The following is a 26,848-nucleotide window of genomic DNA, read 5'->3' on the forward strand; positions in this document are numbered from 1 at the left end:
AGTCCTCTTTTACTAATTATATGCAATCTAGTACTTCAATATACATATAATCATGAGTAGTTATATGCACGTTATCCTACAAGATCTTTGCTTGATATGTTCTCAAATAACATAATCATGAAATGATGGTAATTATGATCATTTGGTTTTGTAAGCATGTAAATATAATATTTTGTGATCATTTGGTTTATGGTGGTACCATAGAAGGTTGAGTGGGTTCGTTTAAGGATGTTCAAATAGCTTGTTACTTGCAGTTCACTTGTCAACTTGTAAAAATTATCTTGTTAGCTTATTTGGCTCAAGCTAACTGACTTGTATGATTGTATCAATATCTTTGGCTCAAGCTAACTGACTTGTATAAATATCTGAGCCGAGTGTTTGCTAAATGTAGATTAGTCATATAAAAACATGAGTTAAACCACAGGTTGATTTGGCACATGTAACCTGCCTGATGATTTGTATAAATTAGCTCATTTCTTTGTATATCAACAATTTGATACAAAAATATTCAAGACCTGTAAAATTTAATATTGTTGCTACTCTGTTACTTAAGACCTCTGTAAAAAAAATACATAACTATTAAAAAATTTGATAAAAACAAGTTGGAGAAAGATTAGTACGAGCCCAATTTCTCTCTTGATTATAACTACATAGTCGAGTTTGATTTGTCTGAGTTAATATTTGCTTAGCTTTAACTGGCTCATTAACCATTTAGACAGACCAAATTACACATTAATAATTTATCCAGCAACGTTGTTTATAGATCTTTTAGATTAACTCATAATCTCTGATTCTATTACTAAACTACAAATTTATGTATTTATCACGGGTATTAAACCCTCACCATTTTAAAGGACAACTATTTCCAACACTTTGTTATAGTTTGGTCAAATGTCCTTTGGTAATATCGTTTGTAGATTTATTAAAAGAAAATAAAGAAAAGAAGTGTGATTGTGATTAACGAATTGGAAAAGAACAGAGTGTTATAAAACAGGTACATGTGAACGCATCCAAGGGTAAGTCATGCCCAAATGGACTGCTAGGATCACTACTAGACTTGGTCATGGATAAAAATGTCCACCTGGCTACAATAAACTTGGCCCTTTGCAGGTGAGGTGGTGTCTCTTTCTCACTGGATCCCACCACTTCCTGCTCCCTCCCAAACTATACTCGACACGACTACCTATTTATTCAAATAACACTACTATTTTATCTTCATTTTATTTTATTAAGTACAAGTATATTCGGTCAACATTTATACATGCATTAACAATTACATATGATACTTACAAGATTAAATATTCATAATCTTTCTGTACCATCTTAAATATCTAAACATTAGTACGTACAAGTCATCAAGTTTTTGAATTAGTAAATAAAAACTTTATTTTTGGTCTGGCTAAAGATAAAAGAAATAAGGTGCAACACAACTACATAAGGGTGTAAGGGGTGCTCACCTAAGAGGTGAGTCCCCTCTCTTACGCCCAACCAATCCTCGTGTGCCACGTCAACTCCCCTCTTAAACTCCCCTAACACCCTAAATTGATGGCGGCACTCCCCTCTTAGGTGACTTGGTTTTTATTAAAAAAAAAAAGAAAAGAAAAGAATTGATTGGACGCCGCCTCCCTCTCTCCTCCCTCTCTCTTCGGTGAATCACCACCGGTTTCACTCCCTCTCTCTACCTCACCGATATGTTGGCGGTGCATCCCCGCTCGGCAAGTGACCTCCCCGCATGGGTTTTCGGTGGGTACCCCGCCCACCCTAAGAAATCATGGTGGCCTATTGTGGGACTGGAAGTGGTGCAGACTTCCTAATTGTATAGAAGAAAAAAACGAGTGGGAGGAACTGAAAGAGCTATTACTTCAGCAAACTATTGGACGGAACAAGGATACATGGAGGTGGAAGAACAATGCAGCGAATGGATATTCGGTAAAGGAGATTCGGAAGGAATTGGCTGGAATTATTGATGTGAATGCAGAACCAAATATCTTGTAATGGAGCAAAATAGCCACGACCAAGGTAAATCTGTTCAACTGGAGAGCCATCGAAGAAAAGATTCCAACACAGGTTGCCTTAAGTCATAGGGGAATACAAATGAGTTCAACGGACTGCAAAGTTTGTAGTTTAGCTCCCGAAACCGCAAACCATATCATTATACAGTGCCCGTTCGCTAAAGAAGTTTTGTCACACCCCTAATTTCCACGTGTCACCGGTGGGCCCGGTGGGGGATTCCGTGACGTAGTTGATATCATCATATGTCAAACATCACAAATTATAATGCACAGCGGAAGCAATTGAAAATAGATTTATTTCAACTATTAATTGTAATATCAAGTATCACAACCAGTCAAAATAGATCCACAGGCGGATCGAAGTAAAAAGAAAGAAATTGTTCAACAGATTTAAGCATCTCAAAAGCTTGCGAGACTCTACGATGCTAAGGAGAAACCAGCCTATTCCGTATAGCACCTGCACTTAATCTTTTTGGGAAAAATACGTCAGTTTGCACTGGTAAATACAATTTAACTGACTCATTTTGAAAATATTTAAAAATACTGGTTTTAAATGCACAAGGCACAAAACATTTTTATTACTTGGGAATAATTAAGCAGAGTTAAACTTGTAAAAGATTTACATGTTTGTTGACCGTTCAGTCGCCCGAGTCGTGTCGGGTTTAAGGTTAAATGACGCACCACATGGTATAAGTCCGCGGCGGGAAGCCAACGTTAATACCTTAAAATAATAGACATAAAACCGGGTGTACGCCTACACCCGACTGTCGAGGTCGTGGCCAAAAATGATGCCAAGGATATCCGGGACATGGTCATTAAGCTCCCAAAGGTACAAGAAACAAACAACACCAGATTTTCAAACGGGTCCCATTGGTAATACCCATCTACTAATGAGATGGAACCAACCGCCCGACCAAGCAGTATATTACATACCGTACCCCCCAAGCCCGTATAGGGAAAATAAGTTAAAAGTATTTACCTGAGCCAGTATAACCACAATTTCAAAAATGCACGTGTCTTTTACTGGGCTCCTATTCTGGAACGAAGGTTATAATAACCTATTAGAATCCTAACGGGTCTTTTAACATAGCCTAAGCTTAGACCGGTTAGTTTCAAAGAGTAATTATGGTTTAATCGCGAGGAATGCGAAAACTGGGGAGGAATGTGATTTAGACCCTACAAGCTTGGATACTTGTATAATATGGGTAAACTAAATACATTCTTAATTTTGAGACTTAGATGATATGGTTTGACCCGCTTTGGCTAATATGTGTGAACTAGTCACATAAGCCGATCCGAACGCGAAAGTGCGTAACGAGTAACCATATAAGTCATATGCAAGTTTCCTGAGATTATATGCTCCAAATATGTTGTAATATCAGAAAGGTATGCCCAAATATGCCCCAAATGTTCTTATATGCCAATTACGCCTCATAAGGGCATTTTAGTAATTTTACATAGGCTAAAAAGGGTAAAATGGGAAATCTGGGTTTCCAACTTTAGGCTACTGTTATAATGTATATTTTTATAAAATATATCAGTAGGTTTTAAGCCTTTTATATAAAATCTTATTTTGACATATACTATGTCGTGAAAATGCCTAAAAAGGCGATTTGGAGCCATTTCCGGGTTTAAAAAGAAAAGCTGGTATATTTTTTTTTTTGTATTTCCAGAAGGCTCAAAATATGATATTTAATATAACGAATTAGTAGAAAAAGGTTTCGGGTCAAAAGGTTATGTAAAACTCATTTTATGACCGAAAAGGGTAAAACCGGCATAAGCCGAAAGAAGCTTAGAACCTCTAGTTATGCTCAGCCTAAAAATAAATAAAAATCTTTAAAATTCCCAAAATATTATTTCATAACAGTGGGTATAAAGTTTTGGCATAAAATTCGGGTTTAGATAGGCTATGCGTTAATTACGCTAATAATTTACTAAGAAAGCCTCCATTTACGCTAATAAGCATAACTTTTTAATCTAGACCTTAATTTGATGTCAAATTTTGGGGACAACTTTATATTTCAGTAACTAAGGTGTCAACCCTTTTAAATTATCAAAAATTATGATTTTTGGACATTCGGGCATAATGGTCAACATATGGCATTTTAACGGAAACATGCATACGAACTAGATGTCTAATGAACCACATTGTATAATCACAGGAGGATATACTAACATGTTAATAGGCTCAAAAGAAGCTCTAAGGTATAAACAAACTTGACTAAAACGGGTCAGAACTGAAAGTCAAAGCGAAAGTCAAACTATGCGACTTTCGGTTCCGAACCGGGTCTAAACAGAAAATTGTCGAGTTGAACATGTTGAAACATGTTCTTACACTTATTACCAAGTTATATAAATTTTCAAACAGGTTACATACGACTTATATTGCTAATTATGCGTTAATTCAAAGATAAGCATTCTGTTGACTTTTTCTAATTAGCTTTGACTCGACAATTAACATGCTTAGAGTGGGAATCTGGAAATACCCTTTTAAAGGTTTGTTACCCACTTAATTACCTTCCTAAAGGTACTTTTAATTCGTGATTAGACAAGGTACATTATGCTTAATCACGAAGTCAAACCTTAATTACGACGGTTTGACTTTCGCTTAATTAACTAAGCTAGAAAGGATTAAAGAGGGTTAAGGACACTTACAAGAGTCCTAAGATGGATTAGAGAGCTTAAGAAATTGCCTTGATGACCAGAGGATTTCCAGAAGTGCCTAGCCAAACTTCCCAAGTGAGCAAAGCTCAAATGTTCAAGGTCAAGTTCTTTATATAGGGAACCCAAGACTCTTGGATCAAGCCAAGCAAGTCTAGTGTTGATATAAGATCATTACAATTGTCCCTAAGGGGCTATAAACAGCCTATGCAGCCCATAGTAACTCAATTTTACAATTTAAGTCGGTTACAAGCAATGGACAGGCAGCTGTCCAAAACATACTGCCAGCGACGGTCTTACGGACCGTAAGCTTGAGGCTTTACGGTCCGTAAGGACCTCTTGCGGACCGTATGCTACATGCCTTGCGATCCGTAACCAACTTTACTGAAACATAGTTCAGGTGCCTTCTTTACGGACCGTAAGTCTAGAGCTTTGCGGTCCGTAACCGTTCATGCGGGACAGAATCTATATACCCTGCTTACGGACCGTATGCCAAGGGCCTTGCGGTCCGTAAGCGATGACCAGAAGACAAAAATTTTGCAACTTTAAAGTCTTGACCATGCATTTACAAGACCGAAACATGCCTATCTTTTGCAGCTTGTGGGACCATCTGACCAACCTTTGCATGAGGAGAAGACTCTTACATGTCCCCTATTTCATTTATTCACAAAGGTCTTGACAAATTGACGGATATTTCAAAGGAATGGGTCTTGAAGTTTTTTATAGAAGTTGGCCATTATATAACTAATGTTAATCACAAGGATCTTATTAAATTTAGGAGTAGTAACAACCTTCATTTCCATAGTCCTTAATAAAGATGAACTTTATTTATTGAGAACAACCGGTTATTGTACGAGATGATCATAAACTGATTTAAGGATCTTGGGATTTATAAAATGTCGGGTCGCTCAGAGGTGATTTAATAACATGTCGCCCTTGGGTCGTTCAGCGGTAACTAAAATACATGACGCCCCTTTTTAATTAAGTCCTACCACAAATCTCTTTATTAAACCCGGTTTCTCTGACACGTCTGTCGCAGAGGACACGTGTCTTTATTTAATTGGACAGGAACTTCCGAGGTGTCACATCCTCACCCCCTTAAAAGAAATCTCGACCTCGAGATTTATTGGAATAATTGAGGGTATTTCTCCTTCATCGTGGATTCTAACTCCCACGTATAATCAGGACCTCTACGGCCCTCCCATTTGACCTTGACAATGGGCACATACTTCCTCCGAAGTTTCTTTACCTGTCGGTCCTCAATTGACACAGGTTTTTCTATAAATTTCAAACTCTCATCAATATGCACATCTGTATGGGGTATGACTAGCGATTCATCAGCCAGACATTTCTTTAAATTGCAGATGTGGAACACATTGTGAATGCTACTAAGCTCTTCTGGTAAGTTTAACTTATAAGCCACTGATCCTACACATTCGATGATTTCGAATGGTCCAATGTATCTTGGGCTTAGCTTACCTTTCTTCCCAAATCTCATTACTCCCTTCCAAGGAGACACTTTGAGCAAAACTTTATCGCCGACCTCAAATTTGAGGGATTTTCGCTTACCATCGGCATAGCTTTTCTGCCTGTCACGGGCAGCTTTTAGGTGCTCAATGATTTGGGTAACTTTGTCAGTCGTATCCAGGACTAACTCCGGTCCTGATACTTGAACGTCTCCTACCTCGGCCCAGCAAATGGGCGTTCTGCATCTTCTACCATATAGAGCCTCAAAAGGCGCAGCCTTAATGCTGGTGTGGTAGCTATTATTGTATGAGAACTCGATTAGAGGCAGGTGTCTATCCCAACTTCCTCCTAGGTCTATCACACATGCACGAAGCATGTCTTCTAGGGTTTGAATAGTACGCTCACTTTGCCCATCCGTCTGCGGATGATAAGCCGTACTGAAATTCAGTTGCGAACCTAGAGACCTTTGGAAACTTTTCCAGAAGTGAGATGTATATCTGTTATCTCGATCAGAGATGATGGATACCGGTACGCCATGTAGAGCTACTATCTTATCCATATATAATTGGGCTAACATGTCAGAACTGAAAGCTTCTCTAATGGGTAGGAAATGAGCTGACTTAGTCAGTCGATCCACTATCACCCAAATGGTATCATTTCCCTTTGGTGTTTTAGGCAACTTGGTTATAAAATCCATCGTTACCATCTCCCATTTCCAGGTGGGAATCTCAGGTTGTTGCAGCAAACCTGACGGTTTCTGATGCTCAGCTTTAACTTGAGCGCACGTCAGACATTTAGCCACATGGGTGGCTATAGACTTCTTCAAGCCTATCCACCAATAATTTGCCTTCACATCCTGGTACATCTTATCCGCTCCAGGATGGACGGAATATTTAGAACTGTGGGCTTCCTTAAGGATGACGTCACGAAGACCTCCATAAATAGGAACCCATATTCTTCCATTCAATCTCAAGATTCCGTCCTTACCATAGGATAACTGTTCTTCAGTCACTCCTAGGTTCTCATTGGGGTAATTAGCTTCTAGCACTGCTTCCTTCTGTGCAGCTAACAACCTTTCATGCAGACCATTCCTGACCTCAATGCTTTTGGCGTTGATTCGGATTGGCTTTATCCTTTCCTTCCTGCTGAGGGCATCTGCGACTACGTTGGCCTTGCCTGGATGGTATCTTATTTCACAATCATAGTCATTTAGAGTTTCCATCCATCGTCGCTGCCTCATATTCAATTCTTTCTGGTTGAACAGGTGTTGCAGGCTTTTGTGATCAGAGTAGATCACACACTTCGTGCCATACAGGTAGTGCCTCCACAACTTTAGTGCAAATACAACGGCACCCAATTCTAAATCATGAGTGGTGTAATTTTTCTCATGCACTTTCAATTGTCGTGAAGCGTAGGCAATAACCTTGCCTTTCTGCATTAACACACAACCCATCCCGGTGTGTGATGCATCACAATAGACTACAAATTCATCAATACCTTCAGGTAACGTCAACACAGGAGCGTTACTTAATTTCTGCTTCAAAGTATCGAATGACTCTTGCTGCTTAGGCCCCCAATTGAATTTACTATTCTTGCGAGTCAGCAAAGTTAGGGGTGCTGCAATTCTTGAGAAATTCTCGATGAATCTCCTGTAGTATCCAGCTAAACCTAGGAAACTGCGAATTTCCGTAGGTGTCTTTGGTTCTTGCCAATTCATGACGGCTTCAACTTAGCGGGATCCACTTGAATACCACGCTCACTGACCACGTGTCCAAGAAATTGGACTTCTCTCAACCAAAACTCACATTTGGAAAACTTGGCATACAGCTTTTCTTGGTGAAGCAGCTTTAGAATACTGCGGAGGTGTTTCTCGTGATCAGCTTTACTCTTGGAATAAATGAGAATGTCGTCAATGAAAACTATGACGAATTTATCCAAGTAAGGTTTGCAAACGCGATTCATGAGATCCATGAATGCGGCAGGTGCGTTTGTGAGCCCGAAAGGCATCACTAGGAACTCGTAGTGGCCATAACGAGTCCTAAACGCAGTCTTATGAACGTCTTCTTCCTTAACCCTCAACTGATGATATCCTGATCTCAGATCTATCTTGGAGAAGTAGCTTGCCCCTTGAAGTTGATCGAATAGATCGTCGATCCTGGGTAGAGGATACCTATTTTTAATGGTAACCTTGTTGAGTTCTCGATAGTCGATACATAGACGCATCGAACCATCTTTCTTCTTGACAAATAGAATTGGTGCTCCCCAAGGAGATGAACTAGGTCTTATGAAACCTTTAGCCAGCAAATCATCTAACTGTGTTCTCAATTCCTTCATCTCCGTTGGCGCTAGTCTATACGGTGCCCTAGCAATCGGTGCGGCTCCAGGAATAATATCGATTCTAAACTCCACTTGTCGGTCTGGTGGCAAACCAGGCAGTTCTTCTGGAAATACTTCAGGGTATTCAGATATAACGGGGATATCTTCAATCTTCGGCTTTTGTTCATCAATGGTTACCTGTGCCATATAGATGACACAACCATTCTTCAAACATTGGGATGCCTTGAGCATAGACAACTGCTTAGGCAATCCATGACGAGTATCTCCTTGAATAGTGAGAGACTCACCACTTGGAGTCTTGATTATTACTTGCCTTCTACTGCATACGATCTGGGCTTGGTTATGTGATAACCAATCCATACCCAATACTACATCGAAACCAGCTAATTTGAAGGGTAGCAGGGATAGAGGAAAAGAGTGGTTCCTAATGGATATAGTACATCCATCTAACACAGTCGAGACTGTTTCTAAGGTACCATCTGCTAACTCTACCTCATACTTAGCACTAAGGGTTTTAACAGGCAATCTTAACAGCTCACAGAATTTACTATCCACAAAAGATTTATCCGCGCCCGAATCAAATAATACTCTTGCGAAAACGTCATTAATGAGAAACGTACCAGTTATGACGTTGTCGTTCTGGATGGCTTCTTGGACATTCATTTGAAAGACCCTAGCGTTGGTCTTCTTTCCATCCTCAGCCTTCTTGGTGTTCTTTGGGCAGTTAGTCTTGATATGCCCTTTTTCGTTGCAACTAAAACAAGTTGCATCCTTTATTTTCTTGCATTCAAGAGTCCTATGCTCAGAGGACTTGCATATCCCACACTTTTTGGATTGAGATCCTTGCTCAAACCTGCACCTCCCAAAATGGTGCTTTTGACAAGTCTTGCACTTGGGCCTATCGCCCGATCGGTTCTCATTTTTCCTGGCCTCAGAGCCCTTCTTACCATCACGGTTTCCCTTATGCCTCTTGTTGGATCTATGAGAGTTATCATCTTCCCGTTTCCTTTTGTCAGATTCCGAACTTTTTAGAGCTCTCTGTCTTGCTGCATCTTGGGTGAGTGACAGAGATAAGTCGGTGACAGATCGAAACGTAACTGGTCGCGAGGCCTTCACACTGGCCTTGATCTCAGGGGCCAAACCCCCAATAAAATGCGCGATCCTTTTTGGTTCAGGGGTTACCAGGTAAGGTACTAATCTGGATAAGGTGTTGAAACTGGTGAGGTATGCTTGACAATCAAGGTTCTTCATAACCAAGGATAGGAATTCAGATTCAATACGCTCAACCTCATGTTGAGGGCAGTAGTTTTCCTTGATAAGAGCAACAAACTGCTCCCATGACATACTATACAAGGTAGCTTTCCCAGATGCCTGGATCAATGCTCCCCACCAAGCCAACGCCTCACCTTTGAAGGATTGTGATGCAAACTTCACCATGTCCCTCTCAGCACATCCACTAATGTCTACCACCGTCTCAATCTCATCGAGCCATGTCATACAATCAACTGCCCCTTTCTCCCCTGTAAACTTTCGAGGTTTACATGACACAAAATACTTATACGTGCAGCCTTTAGCACGTGGGGTTTCATCAACCACAAGCTTTTTAGGGTGAACACTGTTTTCATTAGAGGAATGACGATCCTCATCTTTCTTAGGTTTGGGAGAAGCAGGTGGCGGCTTGTTGCGAACCTCAGAATGGTTCTTTGGCTTAGCATGAGGTGCAGACAGGGTTCTACTGTGGGTTTCACTGAATTCACTATACTGTCGCGCTAAGGCTTTGTCAACTGCTTCATTTACAATTGCTTTTAATTCGGCACTGGTTACTAGGAACTTTACATCATCACGGTTCTCAACCGGATGGCTATTGGCTTCCTCTGATCTAGTCATGTAGCTTCAACACTACATATAATTAATAGACAAGGTTTTACTTAAAGGCTCTTTTATAGTATTTTATGTTCTATTAACCAAGGTTTTAAATTGCCATTTTAGGTTAATTTATTAAAACATCAGGATTTTATTATCCTATAATACTTTAATCCTTAGCACATAGGCCTAGTCACAAGGACAATTAAGATAATTCAATAACCAAGATTTTTAAAATATCAAAGTGTTTTAGGTAGAATTATAGTTCTATACCATTAATTAACAGGGAGTCATAAGCTACCACTGTGTTTAGTCACGGAGGACATTTAATTATTGCCCACAGGCACTTCACTTTCAAAGAAGTGGTTTAATAAATTAAGGGAATTCAGAAATTAACCCAATATATACATGGCCTGTGTGACTTTACTGATTCACAGTTTGCCAAGAGCTTTAACATACTAGATGTTAATAATTGGAATCTATTATGTGGGTTATACCATCTTGGCCAGGTTTCAATAACACAAGGGCTAGGCTTTTCCTCTAAGATTCTTTTAATAATAAACGCAGAACAGTCCTAAATTGAGATGTTAATTATGGATCTTAACCTAATTATGGAACTACCATCTTGGCTTTGTTTCACAAAGCTAGGTCTTGGTTCACTTTAGATTTTACCAATTAATTATAATGGCAGATCCTTTTAAATTTTTCATTTATTTTCATAATTTATGCATGCAATAATAAAGAAACTTAATTAAAACATCTCACACATAGTTTTAAGACAGTACAACAATTGCCCAAACGGGACTTCTACTAAAATAAATAAAAATGCCCACGCAGGGGCGGGAAACAAGAACAAACCCACGCAGGGGTTAACTAACCAAACTTGCTCACGCAGGAGCGGAATACAAACCACAAGCTCACGCAGGAGCTGAATACTGGAATAACAAGTCCACGCAGGGACTGAATTACAATACAAATAAGTAACAAGGGTTTTCAATGACCCCTCCTCTTCGACTTCCCCTTAAGTAAATCTGACAGCCCCTTGAAGAATCCTTGCTGCTCTTTGTGGTCTTCACGAACTTCTTGTTCAACTTGGCTCAGCCTCTCAAGGACTTCCTGTTGAATCGGTGGCTGAGGCGGCTGATACACCGGCGGAGGAGGTGGCTGATGCTGGTACCCATAAGTCGGGTAACCAGTAGTCCATGGCCCTCCATATGGTCCTTCAGGATGAAGAGCATTGTAATCCCGAGCTACTAGGTATGGATCTACCTCTGCATAACCGTAGTTGTAGTTGTAGTGGGTGTGTGCCGGCTGCTCAAATGGGTTGTACGCCGCTGATCCAGCATATGCAGGAATCGGGTTATCGAAACCCAGAGGTGGTACCACAGGTACTGAGTTGACCTCTGGTATGGGGCTTGACGGACCACCATCATAGGGGTCTTCTTCCTCCTGGAGTGGGGGATAATGGCTGCCACTAGATGGCTGGGGAGTAGCAATCCGAACTCCACCTCGCACGGACATCCGTGCATTAGACCTTCTTCGCCTTGGTGGTTCCGGAGGCGGCTGCTGCGGCTCTACTGGCGGTGGCGGCGGTGGCGTGACTGCCACAAATTGATGACCCACTGAAGGATCCTGTTGCTGCTCATGATGCGAATGTTCAGACGGTGTGAAGTACCAGTCAATGTTTCGGAACCTTTCTTCGTAGCTGTCTGGACCACGATATGGCGATCCATGAAATGATGACCCATCTGATATCTCGATGGGGTGGTTCGGCGTTCCTGATGCTGGCTCCACTGGGTCAGTATCCTCATCCATGTCGTTCTCCTCTGGAAAGTGGTCTCCCGGTCCGAGTGGGTTAAAACCCATGGGTTCAGGCAAAAGGTTAGCCGGGTTAAACCGGCTTTGGAAGACGGGTGTTGGGCTGCCAAAAGAATGGTGAGAATTTGATCTTTGGAGAGGTATGAAAGCTGGAGGCTGGTTATTGGGCTCGTTCTCAGAATTGGGCCCAAATGAATGTTGGTACGAAGGAGAGGAGCTAAGGGATACTGATCGCCTTCCTGGTTCGACATAGAGTCTCCAGGGCTCTTGCGGGCTGGTGCTCATAGTAATGGATGGGGTTCGCCGGTGCGAAGGCCCGGCTTCGTGATCATGACCTGTCACGGGTCCTTTGCCTCTACCTCGAAGGAATCTGGGTGGCATGATGACCTGCATACAATATTTAGATAACTACAATAATATAATTATAAAAGACTCAAAATAAAACAAAGCAGAGTTTGTCCTATGTTCAATGTCTAGACTTGGAACTCGAAGAATGTGCAAATTTGTGCACCGAGATTAAACACAAAAGGTTAGTGTTTAATTCACTCAGTGTTGGCTCTGATACCAACCTGTCACACCCCTAATTTCCACGTGTCACCGGTGGGCCCGGTGGGGGATTCCGTGACGTAGTTGATATCATCATATGTCAAACATCACAAATTATAATGCACAGCGGAAGCAATTGAAAATAGATTTATTTCAACTATTAATTGTAATATCAAGTATCACAACCAGTCAAAATAGATCCACAGGCGGATCGAAGTAAAAAGAAAGAAATTGTTCAACAGATTTAAGCATCTCAAAAGCTTGCGAGACTCTACGATGCTAAGGAGAAACCAGCCTATTCCGTATAGCACCTGCACTTAATCTTTTTGGGAAAAATACGTCAGTTTGCACTGGTAAATACAATTTAACTGGCTCATTTTGAAAATATTTAAAAATACTGGTTTTAAATGCACAAGGCACAAAACATTTTTATTACTTGGGAATAATTAAGCAGAGTTAAACTTGTAAAAGATTTACATGTTTGTTGACCGTTCAGTCGCCCGAGTCGTGTCGGGTTTAAGGTTAAATGACGCACCACATGGTATAAGTCCGCGGCGGGAAGCCAACGTTAATACCTTAAAATAATAGACATAAAACCGGGTGTACGCCTACACCCGACTGTCGAGGTCGTGGCCAAAAATGATGCCAAGGATATCCGGGACATGGTCATTAAGCTCCCAAAGGTACAAGAAACAAACAACACCAGATTTTCAAACGGGTCCCATTGGTAATACCCATCTACTAATGAGATGGAACCAACCGCCCGACCAAGCAGTATATTACATACCGTACCCCCCAAGCCCGTATAGGGAAAATAAGTTAAAAGTATTTACCTGAGCCAGTATAACCACAATTTCAAAAATGCACGTGTCTTTTACTGGGCTCCTATTCTGGAACGAAGGTTATAATAACCTATTAGAATCCTAACGGGTCTTTTAACATAGCCTAAGCTTAGACCGGTTAGTTTCAAAGAGTAATTATGGTTTAATCGCGAGGAATGCGAAAACTGGGGAGGAATGTGATTTAGACCCTACAAGCTTGGATACTTGTATAATATGGGTAAACTAAATACATTCTGAATTTTGAGACTTAGATGATATGGTTTGACCCGCTTTGGCTAATATGTGTGAACTAGTCACATAAGCCGATCCGAACGCGAAAGTGCGTAACGAGTAACCATATAAGTCATATGCAAGTTTCCTGAGATTATATGCTCCAAATATGTTGTAATATCAGAAAGGTATGCCCAAATATGCCCCAAATGTTCTTATATGCCAATTACGCCTCATAAGGGCATTTTAGTAATTTTACATAGGCTAAAAAGGGTAAAATGGGAAATCTGGGTTTCCAACTTTAGGCTACTGTTATAATGTATATTTTTATAAAATATATCAGTAGGTTTTAAGCCTTTTATATAAAATCTTATTTTGACATATACTATGTCGTGAAAATGCCTAAAAAGGCGATTTGGAGCCATTTCCGGGTTTAAAAAGAAAAGCTGGTATATTTTTTTTTTTTGTATTTCCAGAAGGCTCAAAATATGATATTTAATATAACGAATTAGTAGAAAAAGGTTTCGGGTCAAAAGGTTATGTAAAACTCATTTTATGACCGAAAAGGGTAAAACCGGCATAAGCCGAAAGAAGCTTAGAACCTCTAGTTATGCTCAGCCTAAAAATAAATAAAAATCTTTAAAATTCCCAAAATATTATTTCATAACAGTGGGTATAAAGTTTTGGCATAAAATTCGGGTTTAGATAGGCTATGCGTTAATTACGCTAATAATTTACTAAGAAAGCCTCCATTTACGCTAATAAGCATAACTTTTTAATCTAGACCTTAATTTGATGTCAAATTTTGGGGACAACTTTATATTTCAGTAACTAAGGTGTCAACCCTTTTAAATTATCAAAAATTATGATTTTTGGACATTCGGGCATAATGGTCAACATATGGCATTTTAACGGAAACATGCATACGAACTAGATGTCTAATGAACCACATTGTATAATCACAGGAGGATATACTAACATGTTAATAGGCTCAAAAGAAGCTCTAAGGTATAAACAAACTTGACTAAAACGGGTCAGAACTGAAAGTCAAAGCGAAAGTCAAACTATGCGACTTTCGGTTCCGAACCGGGTCTAAACAGAAAATTGTCGAGTTGAACATGTTGAAACATGTTCTTACACTTATTACCAAGTTATATAAATTTTCAAACAGGTTACATACGACTTATATTGCTAATTATGCGTTAATTCAAAGATAAGCATTCTGTTGACTTTTTCTAATTAGCTTTGACTCGACAATTAACATGCTTAGAGTGGGAATCTGGAAATACCCTTTTAAAGGTTTGTTACCCACTTAATTACCTTCCTAAAGGTACTTTTAATTCGTGATTAGACAAGGTACATTATGCTTAATCACGAAGTCAAACCTTAATTACGACGGTTTGACTTTCGCTTAATTAACTAAGCTAGAAAGGATTAAAGAGGGTTAAGGACACTTACAAGAGTCCTAAGATGGATTAGAGAGCTTAAGAAATTGCCTTGATGACCAGAGGATTTCCAGAAGTGCCTAGCCAAACTTCCCAAGTGAGCAAAGCTCAAATGTTCAAGGTCAAGTTCTTTATATAGGGAACCCAAGACTCTTGGATCAAGCCAAGCAAGTCTAGTGTTGATATAAGATCATTACAATTGTCCCTAAGGGGCTATAAACAGCCTATGCAGCCCATAGTAACTCAATTTTACAATTTAAGTCGGTTACAAGCAATGGACAGGCAGCTGTCCAAAACATACTGCCAGCGACGGTCTTACGGACCGTAAGCTTGAGGCTTTACGGTCCGTAAGGACCTCTTGCGGACCGTATGCTACATGCCTTGCGATCCGTAACCAACTTTACTGAAACATAGTTCAGGTGCCTTCTTTACGGACCGTAAGTCTAGAGCTTTGCGGTCCGTAACCGTTCATGCGGGACAGAATCTATATACCCTGCTTACGGACCGTATGCCAAGGGCCTTGCGGTCCGTAAGCGATGACCAGAAGACAAAAATTTTGCAACTTTAAAGTCTTGACCATGCATTTACAAGACCGAAACATGCCTATCTTTTGCAGCTTGTGGGACCATCTGACCAACCTTTGCATGAGGAGAAGACTCTTACATGTCCCCTATTTCATTTATTCACAAAGGTCTTGACAAATTGACGGATATTTCAAAGGAATGGGTCTTGAAGTTTTTTATAGAAGTTGGCCATTATATAACTAATGTTAATCACAAGGATCTTATTAAATTTAGGAGTAGTAACAACCTTCATTTCCATAGTCCTTAATAAAGATGAACTTTATTTATTGAGAACAACCGGTTATTGTACGAGATGATCATAAACTGATTTAAGGATCTTGGGATTTATAAAATGTCGGGTCGCTCAGAGGTGATTTAATAACATGTCGCCCTTGGGTCGTTCAGCGGTAACTAAAATACATGACGCCCCTTTTTAATTAAGTCCTACCACAAATCTCTTTATTAAACCCGGTTTCTCTGACACGTCTGTCGCAGAGGACACGTGTCTTTATTTAATTGGACAGGAACTTCCGAGGTGTCACATCCTCACCCCCTTAAAAGAAATCTCGACCTCGAGATTTATTGGAATAATTGAGGGTATTTCTCCTTCATCGTGGATTCTAACTCCCACGTATAATCAGGACCTCTACGGCCCTCCCATTTGACCTTGACAATGGGCACATACTTCCTCCGAAGTTTCTTTACCTGTCGGTCCTCAATTGACACAGGTTTTTCTATAAATTTCAAACTCTCATCAATATGCACATCTGTATGGGGTATGACTAGCGATTCATCAGCCAGACATTTCTTTAAATTGCAGATGTGGAACACATTGTGAATGCTACTAAGCTCTTCTGGTAAGTTTAACTTATAAGCCACTGATCCTACACATTCGATGATTTCGAATGGTCCAATGTATCTTGGGCTTAGCTTACCTTTCTTCCCAAATCTCATTACTCCCTTCCAAGGAGACACTTTGAGCAAAACTTTATCGCCGACCTCAAATTTGAGGGATTTTCGCTTACCATCGGCATAGCTTTTCTGCCTGTCACGGGCAGCTTTTAGGTGCTCAATGATTTGGGTAACTTTGTCAGTCGTATCCAGGACTAACTCCGGTCCTGATACTTGAACGTCTCCTACCTCGGCCCAGCAAATGGGCGTTCTGCATCTTCTACCATATAGAGCCTCAAAAGGCGCAGCCTTAATGCTGGTGTGGTAGCTATTATTGTATGAGAACTCGATTAGAGGCAGGTGTCTATCCCAACTTCCTCCTAGGTCTATCACACATGCACGAAGCATGTCTTCTAGGGTTTGAATAGTACGCTCACTTTGCCCATCCGTCTGCGGATGATAAGCCGTACTGAAATTCAGTTGCGAACCTAGAGACCTTTGGAAACTTTTCCAGAAGTGAGATGTATATCTGTTATCTCGATCAGAGATGATGGATACCGGTACGCCATGTAGAGCTACTATCTTATCCATATATAATTGGGCTAACATGTCAGAACTGAAAGCTTCTCTAATGGGTAGGAAATGAGCTGACTTAGTCAGTCGATCCACTATCACCCAAATGGTATCATTTCCCTTTGGTGTTTTAGGCAACTTGGTTATAAAATCCATCGTTACCATCTCCCATTTCCAGGTGGGAATCTCAGGTTGTTGCAGCAAACCTGACGGTTTCTGATGCTCAGCTTTAACTTGAGCGCACGTCAGACATTTAGCCACATGGGTGGCTATAGACTTCTTCAAGCCTATCCACCAATAATTTGCCTTCACATCCTGGTACATCTTATCCGCTCCAGGATGGATGGAATATTTAGAACTGTGGGCTTCCTTAAGGATGACGTCACGAAGACCTCCATAAATAGGAACCCATATTCTTCCATTCAATCTCAAGATTCCGTCCTTACCATAGGATAACTGTTCTTCAGTCACTCCTAGGTTCTCATTGGGGTAATTAGCTTCTAGCACTGCTTCCTTCTGTGCAGCTAACAACCTTTCATGCAGACCATTCCTGACCTCAATGCTTTTGGCGTTGATTCGGATTGGCTTTATCCTTTCCTTCCTGCTGAGGGCATCTGCGACTACGTTGGCCTTGCCTGGATGGTATCTTATTTCACAATCATAGTCATTTAGAGTTTCCATCCATCGTCGCTGCCTCATATTCAATTCTTTCTGGTTGAACAGGTGTTGCAGGCTTTTGTGATCAGAGTAGATCACACACTTCGTGCCATACAGGTAGTGCCTCCACAACTTTAGTGCAAATACAACGGCACCCAATTCTAAATCATGAGTGGTGTAATTTTTCTCATGCACTTTCAATTGTCGTGAAGCGTAGGCAATAACCTTGCCTTTCTGCATTAACACACAACCCATCCCGGTGTGTGATGCATCACAATAGACTACAAATTCATCAATACCTTCAGGTAACGTCAACACAGGAGCGTTACTTAATTTCTGCTTCAAAGTATCGAATGACTCTTGCTGCTTAGGCCCCCAATTGAATTTACTATTCTTGCGAGTCAGCAAAGTTAGGGGTGCTGCAATTCTTGAGAAATTCTCGATGAATCTCCTGTAGTATCCAGCTAAACCTAGGAAACTGCGAATTTCCGTAGGTGTCTTTGGTTCTTGCCAATTCATGACGGCTTCAACTTAGCGGGATCCACTTGAATACCACGCTCACTGACCACGTGTCCAAGAAATTGGACTTCTCTCAACCAAAACTCACATTTGGAAAACTTGGCATACAGCTTTTCTTGGTGAAGCAGCTTTAGAATACTGCGGAGGTGTTTCTCGTGATCAGCTTTACTCTTGGAATAAATGAGAATGTCGTCAATGAAAACTATGACGAATTTATCCAAGTAAGGTTTGCAAACGCGATTCATGAGATCCATGAATGCGGCAGGTGCGTTTGTGAGCCCGAAAGGCATCACTAGGAACTCGTAGTGGCCATAACGAGTCCTAAACGCAGTCTTATGAACGTCTTCTTCCTTAACCCTCAACTGATGATATCCTGATCTCAGATCTATCTTGGAGAAGTAGCTTGCCCCTTGAAGTTGATCGAATAGATCGTCGATCCTGGGTAGAGGATACCTATTTTTAATGGTAACCTTGTTGAGTTCTCGATAGTCGATACATAGACGCATCGAACCATCTTTCTTCTTGACAAATAGAATTGGTGCTCCCCAAGGAGATGAACTAGGTCTTATGAAACCTTTAGCCAGCAAATCATCTAACTGTGTTCTCAATTCCTTCATCTCCGTTGGCGCTAGTCTATACGGTGCCCTACCAATCTGTCACACCCCAACCAATGGCGGAAACATCGGGATGAGACGAAGTGTGAAGATTGCTCGAGACATCATAACGCTATTTGTGACAATAATTTAATAATCGAAATTTCATTTCCAAAATAAATGTCAAAACATTACAAGAAAAGCAAATAACAACATTGTTCAACATAATATAAACAAAATTGATACAACACTTTAAACCTAAACGTCTAAGTGAGTATTTAGGCATCTTTGCTATCCGTTTTCATTTCATCATCATCAACCTGTAACATGTTTAAAAATACAATTCAATGCAAAAGCAAAGGCGAGTATACAAGTTTGGTACGTACATAGCATAAGTTAAAAAGTGTGATCAATTCCTCATGGCAAGCATATGATTCAAGATAAACCTTAAATATGGCATGTGTCTAACATATCAAACCAAGAAAACGCAATATGCTCAAGACATAACCTCAAGTTTACGGGCGGGTCGTTAATCCTATAGCGCTACATATGTCAAGGTTTGGCTCGTACGAAGTTAATGATAAGTTCAACACATAAGAATAACCCAAGTTTAAAGTATCAAGTCATCACGTATACAAGCATGTTATAGGAACGTTCATGTGTTTAAGCAAAATGTTCATGTGTAAGTTTTTGATAAGTAAACATGTTACACCCCAAAAGTGGTAAAAGTAAAAGGGGGGGGGGGAAATACGAGTATACTCACGGTTTACAAGTGGTGACTTGAAATTCCGAGAGCAAGTTTGTAGATGAATTAGTTCGGAGCACCTTGTCCTTCTACACAAGGAAACGTAGGTGTGTGAGTTTGGCGTATAACGGAAGATTATAGATTCGGAGTTTTTAATATATAGAAAGTAACATAGGTGAAAATAATCATCTTGTACGCATAACTCTTGTTCTTGACACTATTGAAACTCAAAAGAGTTGGTATGATTTCATGGATTCTAAGATCCATTAGAGTCGTAACAAGGGCATGGTCATAGATGATGTAACGTCCACTTAACAAATAACTATTAAGTCATCATCAAGTCTTAGTTACTTAGATGTATACATATAGAATAACTTAGATATTATATAGTTTACAAGTCTTATGATTCAAGCATGAGGTAGGAGATTAATGTCTCCATTTAGGTACCTCTTTGTGTCATAGAATACATACATGAGGTAGGAAGAACAAGCTTCCATTTAGGCACCTCTATTGTTCACCACTACACTTGTTGTTATAAACAACAAGGAGGGTCATGAACATACAAGTATCAAGGTATTAACAACAACTAATCTATAGCAAAACATCAAGTAATGAGTGGATTCTTATGAAGGATAGCCCAAGCTAATCCAACCATCACACATTCAACAAGTTTCACACTTGAACATTACTTGTGGGTAAAACCCTAATTAAAAACAGAAAGTTTATGAGGTTTTAACCTCTGATTTAGATGTCTCAACCTTGTTTTTAAGCTTAACCAACCATGGGATAAGTTGTAAGCATTAGGACATAGGTATGAGATGTGTTGGACACAAGTTGCATAGATTTAAACAAGTTTTTGATGAACATAAAAACAAACAGAAAGTTTATGGACTATTTCGGGGCATTTCCAGGTCTGATTTCTCCAAGGAGAAGTCTAGGAATCGAACCCCATGATTATACAAGCAAGTAGGAAAAAGAATCGAGTGAATCGGATAAGAATTGAGTGAGTTATGCTCATTTTCGTGAAGGGGTGTCAATCTACTCGAACCTTTGCTTTCAGCTACGGTTTGGAGGATGTTTTGAGAGTTTTTAGTGTTGCAAAAGTGGTAGGGAGGCTGGTTATAAGTGGTATTTATAGGGGGAAGGATTAGGGTTTCAATGGGTTGGGCTTTGGAAGTGTTTAGAAGGGGTTACACCTTGAAACTAGCCCACAAAACCCAACTATATGGGGCTGAATTTTGCTGAATTTGGGCTGCCATGTTTCTTTAGTTTTTTATTTTTTAAAACATTATAATGAGTAATTTTATTAGTTAAGTTGTGTAATAATATGCAACAATGTTTCCCCTAACTTGTAACAAGGTGAAATATGAAATAAAACATGATTTAACTAGGCAAAAAGTGTAATGTACAAGTATGTAACATGTTTGTAAGTAACAAGTATATGTCACATATTTACAAGTTCAACATATGTTTGTAAGTATCACAAAGAAGTTTCAAATGATCTCATGATTAATCGTATTATGGTGTATGTATAGTATGTAACAAGGAAATGCAAGTTTTCATTCATGATCAAAATCTCGAGTTTACAACGAGTACTAGAAGGAACGAGTACAATGATACAAAGCTTCCAAAATTAGCAACACGAGTAAGACAAGCTATAAATAGAAAGTACAAAACACAGGGCGTTACAGTCTCCCCTCCTTTAGGAAATTTCGTCCCGAAATTTAGGAAGACTCAGGGAAAAGATGAGGATATTTCGATTTCATTTCGCTTTCGAGCTCCCAAGTAAATTCAGCGCCACGTTTTCCTTCCCATCGAACTTTGACAATAGGAATTCGACTGCGCCTCAATTGCTTGGTTCCTTGGTCCATGATTTCGACCGGTTTTTCTACAAAGTGAAGTGTTTCGTTGACTTGCAAGTCTTCGAGAGGAACGTGGAGTCCTTCGTCAGCTAGGCATTTCTTTAAGTTGGACACATGGAAGACAGGGTGTACATTGCTGAGTCCTTCAGGCAGGTCCAGTCTATACGCAACCTTGCCAATCCTTTCGAGAATCTTGAAAGGACCAACGTAGCGAGGTGCGAGTTTCCCTTTCTTGCCAAATCGAACCACGCCTTTCCAAGGGGATACCTTGAGAAGCACGTTGTCACCTGTCTCGAATTCCATAGGTTTGCGTCCTTTGTCAGCGTAACTCTTCTGTCGGTTCCTGGCTTTCAATAAGTTGTCTCGAACCTGTAAAATCTTGTCCGTAGCCTCTTGTATAAGCTCGGGACCGGTGATTTGGGCTTGACCAATCTCGTGCCAAGAAATAGGCGAACGGCACTTGCGACCATACAATGCTTCGAAAGGAGCCATTTGGATACTCGTGTGATAGCTGTTATTGTACGAGAATTCAGCCAAGGGCAAGTATGAATCCCAGTTGCCACCAAAATCTATTACGCATGAACGAAGCATATCCTCTAAGGTTTGGATAGTACGCTCGGTTTGACCGTCAGTCTGAGGATGGAAGGCGGTGCTAAGGTTAAGCTTAGTACCCATAGCAGATTGAAAAGTTTCCCAAAGACGAGACGTAAAACGAGCATCACGGTCAGAAATGATATCAATGGGCGTCCCATGACGACAGATGATTTCCTTCATGTAGACCTTAGCCAATTTCTCGACTTTGAAGTCTTCACGAATGGGGAGGAAGTGAGCTGATTTGGTCAATCGGTCAACGACGACCCATATGCTGTCATGACCAGCTGTAGTGCGAGGAAGCTTAGTGATGAAATCCATGGCAATGCTCTCCCACTTCCAAACGGGAATTATTGGTTGTTCGAGCAAGCCAGAGGGACGTTGATGTTCAGCTTTTACTTTGGAACACGTAAGACATTTAGAAACGAAGGTGGCTATATCCTTCTTCATTCCAGGCCACCAATAGGAAGTACGCATATCATGGTACATCTTATCGGCACCAGGGTGAATAGAATATTTCGTGTTATGGGCCTCCTTCATCAGGAAATTGCGAAGATCGTCACGATTGGGAATCCAGATGCGATTGAGATAGTATAGAATACCATCGGGTTTGGACACAAGACTATTCTCAGCACCACATTGCATTTCGTTGTAGAGGTTACCCTCATTAACGGATGTATACTGGGCATTACGTATGCGATTTTGAAGATCGTGGACGAGTTGGAAACAACGGATACTTTGGACGTGAGTTTTACGACTCAGGGCGTCGGCTACTACATTCGCCTTACCCGGGTGGTATTTGATTTCGCAGTCATAGTCGTTTAACAATTCCACCCAACGACGTTGACGCATGTTTAGTTCTTTTTGATTGAAGATGTGTTGAAGGCTCTTATGGTCGGTGAAGACTACACATTTAGTACCATAAAGGTAGTGTCGCCAAATCTTCAATGCAAAAACGACCGCACCAAGTTCAAGGTCGTGAGTAGTATAGTTTTTCTCATGAATTTTGAGTTGCCTCGATGCGTAAGCGATAACTTTGTCACGTTGCATAAGGACACAACCAAGACCAAGGTTTGAAGCGTCGCAATACACGACAAAATCATCGTTACCATCAGGAAGCGTTAGGATAGGAGCATTGCAAAGCATGTCCTTGAGCGTTTGAAAAGACTCTTCTTGTTCGGGACCCCAAACAAAAGGTCTCTCTTTTTGAGTCAAGGAGGTCAAAGGAACAGCGATTTTCGAAAAGTTGGAGATAAAACGACGGTAGTAACCAGCAAGACCAAGAAACGAACGGATTTCGGACGGAGATTTAGGTGCGACCCAATTTTTCACAGCTTCGATTTTTGCGGGATCAACGTGAATACCAAGTTTGTTGACAGTGTGACCAAGGAATTGAACTTCTTGTAACCAAAATTCACACTTGGAGAATTTGGCATATAGGTGTTCAGTACGAAGGAGTTCAAGAATAAGGCGCAAGTGTTGCTCATGCTCTGCTTGCGTCTTGGAATAGATGAGGATATCGTCGATGAAGACGATCACAAAACGGTCCAAGTATGCTTTGCACACGCGGTTCATTAAGTCCATAAAGACAGCAGGTGCGTTGGTCAAACCAAAGGGCATGACCACGAACTCATAATGACCATAACGCGTACGAAAGGCGGTTTTAGGCACATCTTCTTCGAGTACTCGAAGTTGATGATACCCAGAACGAAGATCGATCTTTGAAAAGCAGGTTGCGCCTTGCAATTGATCGAAGAGGTCATCAATGCGAGGAAGAGGGTATCGATTCTTGATAGTAAGCTTGTTGAGCTCACGATAGTCAATACACATACGAAAGGACCCATCTTTCTTCTTGACGAATAAAACGGGAGCGCCCCAAGGAGAAGTACTAGGGCGTATGAAGCCTTTGTTAAGAAGCTCTTGAAGTTGACTCGAGAGCTCTTGCATCTCAGAGGGTGCTAAACGATAGGGGGACTTAGCGACAGGCGTAGCGCCAGGCACTAAATCGATGCGAAAATCGACAGAACGAGCAGGAGGAGGACCAGGAAGGTCTTCGGGAAATACATCCGGAAAGTCACGTACAACAGGAACGTCACTTATGCTTGGGCCTTTATCCTTCTTTTCCACGATGTGGGCGAGAAAGGCGAAGGTACCCTTGCGTAAGCACTTGTTTGCCTTGATGCATGACATAAGCTTAAGGCCTTGAGAAGGCTTTTCACCATAGACGTGTAGAGAATCACCATTTGGAAGAGGCAAGCGAATAAACTTCTCAGAACAGACAACTTCAGCACGAACTCGCCTAAGCCAGTCCATACCTACTATGACGTCGAAACTACCCATTTGCATAGGTATGAGATCGATTGAGAACGTATGATCGTTAAGGATTAGTGAACAATTGGAGAGAACAGAATTGACTTTGACGGTTTTACCATTAGCAACTTCGACAGCGAAAGATTTTGGCAACTTAGAGCGTTTACACTTGAGCAAAGACTCGAATTCTAACGACACAAAACTTTTATCGGCACCAGTATCAAATAGGCATGAAGCATAGACATGGTTAATGAGAAACGTACCAGTGATGACGTCGTTTGCACTTTGAGCCTGAGCTGTGGTGAGAAGGAAAGCTCGACCCCTAGCGGGTTCTTGAACCTGTTGTTGTTGTTGGGGTTGTGGCTGTGGTTGTTGCTGTCGAGGTTGTTGTGGTTGATATCGTTGAGGACACACATTGGCCATGTGGTTGGTATCACCACACGTGAAGCATGCTCGCACAGGGGCGACTTGATTTGGAGCCAAAAGAGCTTGGTTTTGGTAGGCCTGTGGGGGGATACGACAGTATGGCGAGAGATGCCCATACCGGCCACACTTGTCACACTTTCGACAATGAGCGTTTGGGGGGTGATGATATCGGCATTTGTCGCACTTTGGGTGCGTTCCAGTATAAACCTTGCGTTCACCATCGAAAGCAGGCACAGTTTGAAGGGGTTGTGGGTTTGGCGGAGTGACGACCGCGCAGTTTTGGCTTGAAGCCTTCCGCTTCTTGCCTTGGTTTCTCTTAGATTGCTGGGAGGGTTTAGACTCATTAGGGGAGTCAATGGTGGCTTGGTGCGCATTCTTTGTTGAAACCTTGTCAAAGGTTCCATGAAGAACACAATTGTTGTTAAGTTCGGTAGCTATGCGGTACGTGTCTTCAATGGTTTGAGGGTTGGCAGATGCAAGATGGTTTGTTAAAGAAGGTGCAACACAACGAATGAATTTGGCCACGGTTTTGGGGGCGGTTTCTACTTGACCAGGGCATAGAACACTAAGCTGCTTGAAGCGTGTAATCAAACCATCCATGTCACTCCCTTTTTGCGTGAGGTTCCAGAATTCATTTTCCAACTTTTGGAGTTCGTGAGGGGGACAAAAGTGATCCTTCATAAGTTGTTTGAGATCGTCCCACGGCATAGCGTGTGCGACCTCGTTTCCTCTCTTGTTACGCTCAGTTGTCCACCACTCAAGTGCCTTTTCACGAAACACACCGGTTGCATTCAAGGTTCTTAGTTCGTCAGGGCAACCACTTTGCAAGAAGGTAAGCTCGATGGCATCAAACCAGTTCATCATGGCGGTAGCGCCATTCTTGCCGGTAAATTCTAAGGGTTTACAAGCCATGAAGTGCTTAAATTGGAAGGTCGATTTGGGTTTGTCGGCCTTTGAGTCGACCGAACCATGGGGTGAATCGGTTTGGATCTTGCTAACAATGTCGGGTAGGACCTTTGCAAATTGTTTAGCCATAAACTTCATACAATCCTTTTGGGACATGGCGGAGGAGGTCGAACCCTTCTTTGACTTGAGTTTCTTGGATGAACTAGAAGACATCTAAAAGATTTGAAAGAGAAGGGAAAGGATGAGACTTTGATCATTAATTGAAAACAAGGTTTGTGTATGCAAAGCAAGTAGATGTTCAAGTACCAAGTAAAGTTCACATAAAGCATAAGTTTCCAACACACATTCAACATGTATAGCACATAAGTTGCGAATAGGAAAATATAAATTTAGTTGGTTCATGAGAATTATTATTGTTTGTGATTGCGATAATGTGCGACATGATTAAAACGACATTTCGAAATGAATGAACGTTCAAGTATAAAATCACATATAAATTGAGATACATAAAAGAGAGGCTCAATAAAACATAGGAATGTTTCGGGTAGAGAAACCCCGACAATTCCAAAGTGGGTCGAAAGTCCTTTCGATTTAGAGATATTGTGCTTTGGCCTATAAGTAAGATACTCTCGTCGAGAAGCGATTAACGGTATCTTACCCTTCCGGTTACTACACATCTCTAAATGATTGGAACATTCGGGACTTTGGCGAGAATAAAAAAAATCAAGGAATGGGACTTAATCGACAAGATGCGGGTTTCACCCCTAACTTGACGATTTCGTACCCTAAATGTGGTTGGTACTTGTCGGCCAAAATAAAATTTTGACACTTTGACAAGGGTCCACTAGAGTTGAAATGGAAATTACCATTAAGTTGTGGATGTCACTCCTAGCTTAATGGTGAAATTTCGTGCAAAAATAGATTAAAGGTAGAGTGAGAGTCGTTTACCAAATTGTGGGTTTCACGCCTATTTTGGTAAAGTTGTCTCGTTGATGTTACAAGAGTATAAAA

At 40.9% G+C, this 26,848-nt stretch overlaps 1 protein-coding gene across 1 annotated transcript; it reads right to left on the minus strand.

The window, feature by feature from the left end:
• Positions 1 to 11,333: 11,333 nt before the first annotated feature.
• Positions 11,334 to 12,539, minus strand: LOC118490470 (leucine-rich repeat extensin-like protein 5). The gene has a single exon (XM_035988129.1). It carries the CDS (start codon positions 12,537 to 12,539, stop codon positions 11,334 to 11,336), a length of 1,206 nt encoding a protein of 401 aa, XP_035844022.1.
• Positions 12,540 to 26,848: the final 14,309 nt, after the last annotated feature.

This window comes from Helianthus annuus, chromosome 3 (assembly GCF_002127325.2).
Source record: "Helianthus annuus cultivar XRQ/B chromosome 3, HanXRQr2.0-SUNRISE, whole genome shotgun sequence".
Taxonomy (NCBI): domain Eukaryota; kingdom Viridiplantae; phylum Streptophyta; class Magnoliopsida; order Asterales; family Asteraceae; genus Helianthus; species Helianthus annuus.